This window comes from Ceratotherium simum, chromosome 11 (assembly GCF_057802395.1).
Source record: "Ceratotherium simum simum isolate JZ-2026a chromosome 11, ASM5780239v1, whole genome shotgun sequence".
NCBI classification, from domain to species: Eukaryota; Metazoa; Chordata; class Mammalia; order Perissodactyla; family Rhinocerotidae; genus Ceratotherium; species Ceratotherium simum.
In genome coordinates this window covers 16,062,573-16,075,945 of record NC_141910.1, presented here as the reverse complement: position 1 = coordinate 16,075,945, position 13,373 = coordinate 16,062,573, and the positions used below count along the sequence as shown (strand labels likewise).

Here is a 13,373-nt window from a genome sequence, read left to right as displayed (position 1 = left end):
AAAAATCTCCTTTTCTTCCTTGTGCAAATAAAAATTACCCATTAGTCTTTTGCTTTTTACCAATAAGTTATTCACTAATACTTACCTCAAATTTTTAGAAACAACTTAATGATGTTACTTTCCAAGTCTACTTGCTAAATAAATACTAGTTTGAGACAGAAAGCCCAAATCTGAAATCTGCAGACCATTTTTATACTTAAAATACTTTCAATGGAAAAATAAACAAGTTTCTTATAGTTTTTAGAATGTTCTATACTTTAAAAAGTTCACTCTAATTTTTATAGATAAATGTTTCTTCAGTTGTTCCATACTTTGTCACATACCATTCTGTTTCCGAAGCCAAAGGATTTCCTATCAACAGTAAGGATTTAAGTTACGTGTGTAGTGGATTATTTTTTTCTTTTTGGCTGCCAAACATTTTCCTTCCTATTTTTAGAGAAATCTTCACCCTATGGCAGAGCCTGACTCCTCTACAGAAGCTGAAAAGGCTAGATATGGTTTTGTAGTCTCCCCTGCATGGATCTAGGCTAGTTCAATTAGAGACACCAGTCCTTAACACAGAAGATAAAGATAGGGCTTAAGGAAGCAGAGATTGAAGAGAATCCATTTTGCTGGTAAACAGCAGTAGAGCCCAACGTCCAGTGCAAGTGGAAGCTGTGGTGTCTGGTCCTCAGGGGATGTGGTAGTAGTATCCTTTCTGGATGGTCAGTTGTCTCTCTTTAATGAACATCTTCTAAGTCAGGTTCCATAAGCTTCCTGCAAATTCTGGGAGTGTCCAATATCTTTTTAACATATTTCTTTTATGCTTTTTTTTTACTGCTTGTATTTAAGAAAATCCTGACTGATACAAAAATTGATACTGGAGCAGTTGCAAGCCAAGGTTCCCTCTCACGATGTCTACAGGACTACTAAACAAAAATGTAATTTTCTTACATTTAAATAGCTTGTACTTTTCAAAACACTTAATTGTGTTTTTTGGAATCACATTAAATTATCTGTTTTTAGCTATTCCATGGACTTCTTCTTAACAGCATGGATTGAAGTATCCCATGTTGATAAGTTATTATATCATCTCTGAGATCATGTATCACCCTTATGTAGAACTGGACAGGAGCAGAAGAGAATTAACTGTTAGGGCAAAGAGACTTCAATGAACTTAAAAATGTCTTCCTTGGGCAACTGGATAAATATGAATATGAACTGTATATTAGTTAACAATATTGTACCAATGTAGTCTACCTAATATGAAAATTGTATTGTGATTATGTAAGCGAATGCCCTTGTTTTTAAGAAATATATGGTATTTAGGCTGTAAGTGTCATGATCTTTTCTCAAATGGTTCAGCAAAAAAGTAATATACATAAATAAGGCAAATTGGGCTAACTATTAGTAATTGGTAAGGTCACATGAAAGGTACCCAAGTCTTCAATGTATTATTTTTATTTTTCTGTAGGTTTTTAATTTTTCAAAATAAAAAGCTACCTGAGAAAATTCAATGGAAAAGTCATCAATGCTACTAGTCAAAACTTGACAGTTCTGCCAGGGATAGGATTTCACATCAATTTAATACATATTTATGAGGCTGATAACTAAATTCAAATAGTGTTTTAGAGCACTGTAAGTGCTCTATAAATATTTGTTAAAGTGATAACTGTACACTCTCAGAATTACTTTTGAACATTTGCAATTTGCTAGGAAATTATCCCATTTTGCCTGACTCTAGTTCAGGGGGAAAAGGTGTTTGTCTTTTACTAATTATTTAATTATGTAGAACAGCAAATGCTTATATATATACTATACACCAGCATCATAACCTTACTATTATTTAATAACTGTCTACTCTTCACAAAGGATAGTCTGTTGCGTGATAGCTGAAACCCTCTTATTTTATTAGCTAGCACCTCCTTCACCTGGGCATCAGACCATAAACATAAACCAGTCTGAAAAAATGCATCTACTATTATGCCAGAAGACATCCTAAGACATCCATGCTCTCAAGAGTCTTCTCATTTTTACTTATACTTTGCAACATACTAACATTTTAGATGACCGATATTACACATTTGTAAATAAACCTTATTGCTGACTCCCTTCTCACATCCCACATCCAATCCATTGGTAATTGCTGTTGCTCTATTTTCAAAACATATCCAGAACCAAACCAATTCTTACAAACATTTCCAAAGTACTGCTGATGAGAAATTGAATACTGGCAATCTCTAACCTAACACGGTGATGCTGAACACTCATTTGTGGCAAATGAAGGCATTTCCTCTGAGCCATTTAAGTACACAGGTGATATTGAGATTGATACTGAGATTCAGACTATATTTTACACTCAAGAATGAGTAAAATCTTGATTCACTGCTTGGAATTGTACCAGTTTTTAAAACAAATTTATTGATCACTTACCATGGATCAGACACTGTGCTAAGAACATACTAAAAGCCCCTGACTTCCATGTTCACTAAAACAAACATTTCATATTAAAGGTAAAAATATTGCTGGGAAAACTTAAGGATTGGTACCTACTCATATTTAATCAAGATTGGTCTGACTGGAAGCATGGGAGTTTTGGTTGGGGAGGTAGAAGTGAAGAGATAAGAGGAAGTGTTAGAGCATGAACTACTTTGGGGAAAAGACTTTTGGATGGGGTGTTCTAATGAAGGATGCAAGGCAAAAGCAGTCCTAAATGTAAGTTAAAAGTTGAGGACAGTAGAGTTGCAGGATGATGAACAAAAAGGTATATGACCTTGACTGAGTTAAAGTCTAAGCTTAACTTTTCCTCAGCTTAAACATGTACTCATTTACCGCAGAGTTCTGATGAGCATTAAACAAGCACTTGCAGCACTTAAAACAGAACCTGGCGAATCACAAGCTTTAGGTAAGAATTTGTTGAATAAAACTTCCTTCATTATTTCTCCTGCAATGGTTGGTCCCCTCTCCCCAAGCTAGTACTATTTAACTACCTGCTTTTGTAGACTGGCCTGAGAAAGCTGAAGTTGTCTTCATTATTTGATAGTCCCAAATCAACGTACTAAAAACGTTACGTTCCCAGATATTTCTGGCAGTTTCTGAAATTAAAAATTCCGAAATAATATAAGAATCTTAAATTTAAAGACATTATAAAAGGTGAGCAGTGCTTAATCCAATATGTTGCTGGCTATCATACTTCTAGCTAAGAGGCAAGGTGAAAAAAATGCTTCCATAAACTCTATGAGGCTGTTTAGGGAGTATTCATCTACAGATATAATCTTTCAAAAAACAAAGGTCATGCACTAATTGCTGCATCCTATTAAAAAGATACTTAAGGTAACTAACAGATTATCAGATAAACTAGGAAAAAGTTTACTAATCTATTAAGGAAACAAGTGTGACTATATTTCCCATTTAGATTACAAGATGGAAACTTTTTCGGTGATGGAAAAAATAATTGATTACATTGTACTTCATAACAACAACTGTAATAGCTAGAGAGTTGCAAAGAGAAACCTAAAATTGTATTTTTTACGCATAGAGTTCTCAAACTGCCAGTATTCTAAGAATAAAAACAAAAACCTATGTCAAAAATTCATCGGGCTTTTTCTTTTTTTCAGAGAAAAGCAACAAAGGCAGGAGCACCTCATCCGAAAATACTTTGAAAAACAAAGGAAAATGCTGTGGGGGAAGCTACACGACAAAGAAAATATCCCAAACTGAATTCATTTGACACTAATTCTAAAAATTCTCAGAGGTGACTAAATATGTTGATATTTATCAACTGTTGCTGCCTAAACACTGCCCGCTGGTTCAGCAACATGTCAATCACAAAAGTAGCAAGCGATGACAAAAATGTATTAAATCCACTTCCTCTCAATTGATATATACCTCCGGCTGAGATTTCCATTTTTAAAAAGCAGTTTCAAAATCCTTAGGGACTCCGGTTTTAGGCTTTTTGGTAAGGGGTCGGGGTCGGGGGTGCTATAGAAGGAAAACCAGAGAGGTTAGAGGAAAACATCTGGCTTTTTCCCAGTTGGCAACTGTAAGAATAAAGTTTTACCTCACTGAAAATGAGTACAGGCAGCCTCAAGAGAAAACTGCCTATCAACGAGAAGAAAATGAAGAATTTCACGAGGAAATCAAAGTAAAATTAAAGGGAGGCGGCTGTACAGATCAAGAGATTAATCAAGGAGGGGCGGGAAAAAAGGAAAGCATGGGACAAGAAAAGAAGGTTCGCCCAGTTCTAAGGCGAGGTTTGAATGAAAAAGTCTTTTGTCCAGGCCTAAGACCCCAGAGGGCCCGTGGCGAGGCCAAAGGCCACGCTGAGGTGTCCTTCAGGTGAATGAGGTGGAGAGGGTCGAACCCTCTCCCTCCGCCTCGTCCTCTCACTGCCCGGCTCTCCGTCCCTAAGCATCCAAGTGTGCGCCAAGGAGGGGAACCATGATCTCGCGGCATCCTCGGAGAACAATAGGCTGGGGAGCGGCCCAGCGCCGAAGCCTCCCTCCGGGACGACCACCATCCCGCCCCCCTCAGCGCTGCCCCAGACTCACAGAGTCTTGGGCATCTCGTCCTCCATGGCTGCTGCTGTCGCGGCGGCGCCTCCGGGTCCAGCTCCCTACCCTTTACTACCTCCCAAATCTTTTGAACGGCTATGGCTGCGGGATAGCGGGGTTTCTCGGCTGACGGGAGGTTACTCTGCCTCCTTTTTCGGCGGCAATTACACGAAACTGCCCGGCCCAGCAGGAACAATGAAGCCCCAAAACAAGATGGCGGCGAGCCGGGAGCCCAGGAGCAGCCAGCGAAGTGACCCGGGCTGCGCAGGCGCAGAATAATCCTGCACTTTCAACCTCCCGGCCGCCAGGCTACACCTCAACCCATAGGTTCACTTGTTGCGCAGCCGCTCTTCCACCCGAAGCTTGGGATGTCTCAGACTGCGCAGGCGTGGGGGTTACCTGTTTCAGGACTTGCGTAAACATTTTTGTCTTCCAGTTACGAATTCGAATGTTTCAACTGTGAATTATAAGGAAATAGAAATCTGTATGAAAATTAAAAACTATAAATGTTTAGAACTCTTGAAATTACTTTGTTTTAAAGGTGGCAAGAGTAAAACTGCGTGCGCCGCCCGGGAATCGAACCCGGGTCGCAAGAATGGGAATCTTGCATGATACCACTACACCAGCGGCGCTGACGGTAGCAGAGCGCGCTGAAATATCTTAAGGCTGAGTGCAAGCAGACGTTCGTTCCCCTACGATGATGATTTGTTTATTCATGTACAAATAAAAGTTTATTGAGAGTCTATACTCTGCTGTTTTTCATTGATATAAGAAGCGATTTATCTTCTCTCATCCCAATACAGTTGAATGGATGTTTTTACTTTTTCTGTACAGAAAAATCTCAATTAAATTTTTTTACTTAAAAAAAAAAGTTTCAAGAAGAATTTGTCTTGTTGGTGTTAAATTATTGAGAGCCAGGAAAATATTTCCAGATCTTTGCTGAATTTTCTATTTGCATTTTCTTGGTATATTCAATGTACATTGGAAAATACTTAAGAAATATTTAATTCGAATAGGTCACAAGAATCCTAAAACTAAATGAGTCAGAAGATATGTAAATTTCAGTCCTCTTCCAGTGGGGCAGAAAAATCAGGGCTCTGAAATGTGGTTCAGTGTACTCATTATGCATTTTGTATTGCATTTTATAAATTATGTAAATTTTTTTAAACATAGGAGAATATACGCATTCAAAAATCTGATGTCCTCTTTGAAGTAGTTCCTTTAGACTATAATACTTTTGGATTTCCGTTTTTGGAATTGTCTTTAGAATCTGTAACACATTCTTTGGATTTTATTAAAAGATATCAAATATTAGTCTTTTGAGGATGAATGAGACAAATGTTAATAGTGGATAGAAATTTTTTTTTTAATTTTTATTTATTTATTTATTTTTCCCCCAAAGCCCCAGTAGATGGTTGTATGTCATAGTTGCAGAGCCTTCTAGTTGCTGTATTTGGGACGCGGCCTCAGCATGGCTGGAGAAGCGGTGCGTCAGTGCGCACCCGGATCCTAACCCGGGCCGCCAGCAGCGGGGCGCACGCACTTAACCACTAAGCCACAGGGCTGGCCCTGGATAGAATTTTTTAACAGCTTTTTGAGATATAATTCACATAACATACAATTCACCCATTTTTGTTTTACTTGTTTTTATGTTTGAGTAAGGGTTTTATTTTTTATTTTTAATTTTTTTTAATTTCTTAAATTTTTTGTTTATTTCAGTAACATTGGTTTATAACATTGTATAAATTTCAGGTGTACATCATTATACTTCTATTTCTGTATGGATTACATCATGTTCTCACGTTCACCACCCAAATACTAATTACAATCCATCACCACACACATGTGCCTAATTATCCCTTTCGCCCTCCTCCCTCCCCGCTTCCCCTCTGGTAACCACCAATCCAATCTCTGTCTCTGTGTGTGTGTATATTGTTGTTATTATCCACTACTTAATGAGTGAGATCATACGGTATTTGACCTTCTCCCTCTGACTTATTTCACTTTGCATATTATCCTCAATGCCCACCCATGTTGTCACAAATGGCTGGATTTCATTGTTTTTTATAGCTGAGTAGTATTCCATTGTGTATATATACCACATCTTCTTTATCCATTCGTCCCTTGATGGGCACTTAGGTTGCTTCCAAGTCTTGGCTATTGTGAATAACGCTGCAATGAACACAGGGGTGCCTGTATCTTTACGCATTGGTGTTTTCATGTTCTTTGGATAAATACCCAGTGGTGGAATAGCTGGGTCGTATGGTAGTTCTGTCTTTAATTTTTTGAGGAATCTCAGTACTGTTTTCCCTAGTGGCTGCACCAGTTTGCACTCCCACCAACAATGTATGAGAGTTCCCTTCTCTCCACATCCTCTCCAACACTTATTTCCTGTGTTGTTAATTATAGCCATTCGGACGGGCATGAGGTGATATCTCATTGTAGTTTTGATTTGCATTTCCCTGATAGTTAATAATGTTGAACATCTTTTCATGTGCCTGTTGGCCATCTGTATATCTTCTTTGGAGAAATGTCTGTTCAGGTCTTTTGCCCATTTTTCAATTGGGTTGTTGGTTTTTTTGTTGTTGAGATGCATGAGTTCTTTATATATTTTGGAGATTAACCCCTTATTAGATGTATGGTTTGCAAATATCTTCTCCCGATTGTTAGGTAGTCTTTTCGTTTTGTTGATGGTTTCCTTTGCTGTGCAGAAGATTTTAGTTTGATGTAGTCCCATTTGTTTATTTTTTCTATTATTTCTCTTGCCTGGTCAGACATGGTGCTTGAAAATATGTTGCTAAGACTGATGTCGAAGAGCGTACTCCTTAAGTTTTCTTCTAGAAGTTTCATAGTTTCAGGTCTTACATTCAAGTCTTTAATCTATTTTGAGTTAATTTTTGTGTATGGTGTAAGGTAATGATCTACTTTCATTGTTTTGCATGTGGCTATCCAGTTTTCCCAATACCATTTGTTGAAGAGACTTTCCTTTCTCCATTGTATGTTCTTGGCTCCTTTGTCGAAGATTAGCTGAACAATTCACCCATTTAAAGTGTACAGTTCAGTGGTTTTTAGTGTATTCACAGAAATGTGCAATCATCATTATAATCAATTTTATAACATTTTCATCACCCTAAAAAGGAAACATTTACCAATTGGCAGTCACTCCCTATTCGCCATCCCACCCCTCTCCCCCGCCTACTAATCTTCTGTTGCTATAGATTTGCCTATCCTGGACATTTCATATAAATGGAATCATACAGTATATGGTCCTTTGTGATTGGCTTCTTTTCACTTAGTATTATGATTTTATGGTTCATCCATGTTGTAGCATGTATCAATACTTCATTCTTTTTTTTTTGCCACAAAAAATTCCATTGCATGGATATAGCACAAGTTTTTTTAAGCTTTAAGAACTTTATTAAAACTATATTATTTTTATTTATTATATTATATATTACATTATTTGTTTATATATTATACACTTAAAGATACAAAAGTAATACATGCTCACTGTCACAAGTAAAACAATATAAATAAATAAGGAAAAGATTAATAATTCCCTCATTCTTTCCCTCTTGAGGTAACTAATATTAATAGATCAGTCTGTAAGCTTCCACATCTTACTTTTTATGCATGCCAATACACGTGTATATAAGTACTTGGGTTTTTTTGTTATTTAAAAACATCTGCTTATGCCATGGCTAGTACTTTGCAATTTTCTTTTTTTTTAAATTGAAGTGTAATTGACATAAAACATTATATTAGTTTCAAGTGTACAACATAATGATTCGATATTTGTATACACTGCAAAATAATCACCACAATGAGTCTAGTTACCACATATCACTATATAAATTTACAAAATTTTTTTTCTTGTGAGAACTTTCAAGATCTATTGTCCTAGCAACTTTGAAATATACAATACATTATTATTGACTATAGTCATCATGCTGTACATTACATCCTCATGACATTTATTTTATAACTGGAAGTTTGTACCTCTTCATCCCCTTCACCCACTTCACCTTCCCCTACCCACCCCCCAACAACCACCCATCTTTTCTCTGTTTTTCTGAGTTTTGTTTTGTTTGTTTGTTTGTTTTGTTTTTTTAGATTCCACATATAAGTGAAACCAGATGGTATTTGTCTTTCTCTGTCTGACTTATTTCACTTAGCATAATATCCTCAAGTTCCATCCATGTTGTCACAAATGGCTAGATTTCATTCTTTTTTATGGCTGAGTAGTATTCCATTATATATATACAATATATATATTATAAATATACTGTGTGTGTGTATATATATGTATATGTATATATATGTGTATATCTATATACACACACATATATATATATATACACGCACATCTTCTTTATCTATTCATCCACCAATGGACACTTGAGTTGTTTCCATATCTTGGCTATTGTAAATAATGCTGCAGTGAACATAGGGGTGCCTATATCTTTTTGAACTAGAGGTTTTTTCTGAATAAATACCTGGAAGTGGAATTTCTAGATCATACGGAAGCTCTACTTTTAATTTTTTGAGGAACCTCCATACTGTTTTCTATAGTGGCTGCACCAATTTACATTCCCGCCAACAGCGCACGAGGGTTCCCTTTTCTCCACATCCTTACCAACACTTGTTATTTCTTGTCTTTTTGACAGTAACCATTCTGACAGGTGTGAGGTGATATCTCATTGTGTTTTTCATTTGCATTTCCCTGATGATTAGTGATGTTGAGCACCTTTTCATGTTCCTGTTGGCCATCTGTATGTCTTCTTTGGAAAAATGTCTGTTCAGATCATCTGCCCATTTTTTAATCGGATTGATTGTTTTTTGTTATTGGGTTGTATGAGTTCTTATATATTTTGGATATTAACCCCTTATCAGATATGTGATTTGCAAATATCTTCTTTCATTCAGGTTGCCTTTTTGTTTTGTTGATGGTTTCCTTCGCTGTGCAGAAGCTTTTTAGTTTGATGTAGTCCCATTTATTTATTTTTGCATTTGTTGCCCTTCCCTTTAGAGTCAGGTCCAAAAAATTGTCGCCATGTTAAGGAGCTTACTGCCTATGTTTTCTTCTAGGAATTTTATGGTTTAAGGTCTCACAGTCAAGTCTTTAATCCCTTTTGAGTTGATTTTATGTATGGTATAAGGTAGGGGTCCAGTTTCATTCTTTTGCATGTTGCTGTCCAGTTTTCCCAAGACTATTGAAGAGACTGTCCTTTCCCCATTGTGTATTCTGGCCCCCTTTGTTGTAAATTAGTTGACCATGTATGTGGAAGTTTATTTCTGGGTTCTCTATTCTGTTTCATTGATCTATGTGTCTGTTTTTATGCCAATACCATACTGTTTTGATTACTACAGCTTTGTAATATAGTTTGAAATCAGAGAGCGTGATGCCTCCAGCTTTGTGCTTCTTTCATGCAACTTTCTTTTCTCACTTAAAATTATGTCATAGATATTCTCTAGGTCAACTAATACAGGTCTAGTTAATTGTTTTTTAATAGCTGCAGAATAGTCCATAAAATGAATGTGTCACAATTTATTCAATGGTAAATTGAATAAATGACCATAAATGGTATTGATGGCCATTCAGGTTACTCCTGCTTTTCTTTTCTTTTCTTTTCTTCTACTACAAACAAGGTTGCAATAAGCATCCTGGTATGTATATCCTTGTAACTGATTCTTTTCTTTCTGTAAAATAGATTCTCAAACATGGGATTTATGAATTAAATAATCTATTTATTTATTTGTATATAGATATATCTTAATAGATAGTTGTTTTTAAAAGGTTTTAGTCATTCACAGCCCTACAAACAATGTTTGAAAATCAATTCTTGTGATCTCCACCCTCTCCACCTCATGATCTCCTACATCCTAAGATGTTATTAGTCTTATTAATTTTTGCCAATGCGATAGATTAAAAATGGTATCTCTTTGTTTCAATTTGCATTCATCTAAACTACTACTGGAGCTGAGCGTTTCCTCATGGTTTTTTTTCGAGCATAGGCACTTACTTTCTCTTTTGTGAATTGCCTATTCATATACTTAGTCTATATTTATATTGAGATGTTTACTTCATCTCATCAATTTGTAAAGCTTTTTGTGTGTTTGTGATACACACTCCAGTCTTGTCTGTCATATTAGTGGCAAATATATTTCTCATGCATTATTTTTTTTGACTTGTAAAATTTTATCTTTTGCTATCTGAAAATGTTTGTTTTATGTAGTCAAATATGTTTATCTTTTCTTATATTGCTTCTGAGTTTCTGTCTTGTCTAAGACAGAATAAATATCATTTAGACTATTTAGAATAAGAAAGAAATGAGATGTGAAGAAGTGAGAAGGTATGAAAACGAATTTCTTCGAGGTAGTTTTGAAGAAAAAAGAAACATGGAGCAGTGGCAGAATTATAGATCTGAGTGTTGTCAAAGATAAACAAAGCCCGATACTAAAGTTTAAATTTTAATCAATAACATGCTATTGCAACAGGAAAAAGAGTCCAGTGTGAACTGAACTCAACTTGGATTTGTACAGAGGTGACCGGGCGTTTTAAAGGGAAAATGAAGGAATAGGGAGGTGGATAAGCAGGGGCCCAGTTGAGTCAGGGAAGCGAAAGATTACAAACATTGAGAAGGGTGGGTAACTGGGGCTTGTCAGTTAGGTTCCTACCACGCCACACGGACTGGGAGAAAGGGGCTCTATCTCCACATGTTGGCTGGAGCAAACAGTAAATTTTTTTGGCAGCTTTGAATTTTCTCAGACAGACACTTTAAAGGGAGCTAGGGTCATCCCAAGGATGCAGCTTTGAGCTGATAGAAACTGTGTTAGTGTTTTTTTCAAGTCTTGATAGGCCAATATTGAGGCCTAGTCGAGAAGAGTATCTTAGTGTTTAGCTTTCTAGAGAGACTGCTTTTTTGAACAACACTTCTTTGAATAAATGTTTGTTATACTACCTTATTATTACCCTTCATATATGTGGTAAAATTTTCCCTCCATGATTTTTAAAAAATGTTTTTGAGTTTCAGTGGCAGTATTATTTTGAAAGGGCAAAGGTGCAGAATGAGAAACCCTTCAGCCCACTTTCCACTTTGCAAGTCTTTTACGCGGTCCTTCACTGAGTGTCCTGTCGGTAAACTCTTTCCCAAGGTTTCAGTAGCAGAAATGAAAGTTTCCAAATATGACACTTTTGTCAAGGTCACTTAACATGGTCAATTCTAATCAAGCAACAAATATTTATTGAGGACCTAGTAGGCTTAATGCACTATGGTGTTGTGGGGACACTGTAGCTTGCAAAAAGGAAAGGAAAAGGCGCACACAGTTTAGCTCTTTCTTTGTAATTTCTAGATGTAGTGGAAAAGGAGACCTGATCTTCATATTTTTACGTTCTTAAGTAGAAGTGTTTATTTCTTGTATGACTTGCATCTTGTTCCATTAACACCTTTACTTCCCCTTTCTTACTCTGCTCCACTGGTCTCCTTGCTGTTCCTCTAATACCAGGCACCCTCCTTTCCTAGAAAGCTGTTTCCCCAGATATTTGCAGGGCCCACTCCCTCACTTTCTGTAAGCTTTTATTCAAATGCCATTCTGCTCAATGAGGCCTATCCTGACCATCCTATTTGAAATTGCACCCTATTCCCCATTCCTCTCATCCCACTCTATATATATCATTTCCTTATTTATTCTAATTATCATCTGTTGTTCTCCACTGGAATGTCAGCTTCATTAGAATAAATATATATATATATATATGTTTTTAGCTGAGGAAGATTCACTCTGAGCTAACATCTGTGCCAATCTTGCTCTATTTTGTATGTGGGTTGCTGCCACAGCATGGCTGCCGACAAGTGGTGTGGGTCCATGCCCAGGAACTGAACCAGGCTGCTGAAGCAGAGTGTGCCGAACTTAACCACTAGGCCACCAGGCTGGCCCCTAGAATACATATTTTTAAAAATCTGTTTTGTTTACTGATTTTTCTCAAGCACCTAGGACATTGCCTGCCACTTAGAAGGAACTCAATAAATAACTGTCCAATGAACAAATGCTTTTTGCACTAGATTTCTACTCCTTTTCTCCAAGTTAAACCTTTCTTTCTATCTAAGTTATTTTCTTTTCATCCATACTGCTTCTTCATGTTCATATACTGGTTTTTCTTTTCTTTTTTGCGGGGGGGGGGGGTGAGGTGGGGTATTTTCATTGCAGAAATGGGATCAAATAATACCCATTACTCAGCCACCAGCTTTTCTTGCCTAACAATACTACAACAACAGTTATAGATCCTACATTCTTTTTTTTTATTTTTAATTTTATTTTTTCCCCCAAAGCCCCAGTAGATAGTTGTATGTCATAGCTGCACATCCTTCTAGTTGCTGTATGTGGGACGCCGCCTCAGCATGGCCGGACAAGCGGTGCATCGGTGCGCGCCCGGGATCTGAACCCGGTCCCGCCAGCAGCGGAGCGCGCGCACTTAACCGCTAAGCCATGGAGCTGGCCCAAGATCCTACATTCTTTTTAATGCTTGCATAATGTTCCACTGTATGATATGAGTACACTACTTTTATTCACGTCTATCACCGCTTTTCCACTCCCTTCACCTTGGACCATCCCATTCCCAGTCTCCCTCATTTTTCCTTTCACCTAGCACCATTTACCCATTCATCTCCTGCCCAGCAGTTCCCGAAACATAGTGATCACTCGATAAGTCTATGTTGCTCCACTGGTCTGTTTCTGACGGCGATTAGCTGTGTGCATTCTTTGAGAAGGAGCCACTGAAGAGACAGAAGAGGGCATTAGTGAAGAAATAAGGTGTTTCACTCGAATAGATGCGGAGGAAGG

General features: G+C 37.2%; 1 protein-coding gene and 1 non-coding gene across 11 annotated transcripts in view; both read right to left on the bottom strand.

Moving 5' to 3' along the window:
- TIA1 (TIA1 cytotoxic granule associated RNA binding protein) overlaps window positions 1-4,797 on the bottom strand; it is a 28,435-nt gene extending 23,638 nt beyond the window's left edge. For 2 of the 10 annotated variants that reach the window (XR_015553623.1, XM_087436617.1), the window contains exon 1: window positions 4,530-4,797. Coding sequence is in view for 7 of the 10 variants with exons in the window: in XM_087436617.1 (XP_087292743.1) it covers window positions 4,530-4,555 (26 nt within the window). In the remaining 3 variants the exon portion in view is untranslated. Of the gene's footprint in view, window positions 1-2,969; window positions 3,075-4,529 lie in introns of those variants that run through there. The other 8 variants (XM_014791442.2, XM_087436611.1, XM_004435577.3 and 5 more) reach the window with 6 other exon arrangements.
- A 296-nt stretch (window positions 4,798-5,093) lies between these two features.
- Window positions 5,094-5,164, bottom strand: TRNAG-CCC (transfer RNA glycine (anticodon CCC)). Its single transcript has one exon. It is a non-coding gene; the product is annotated as a tRNA-Gly (tRNA).
- Window positions 5,165-13,373: the final 8,209 nt, after the last annotated feature.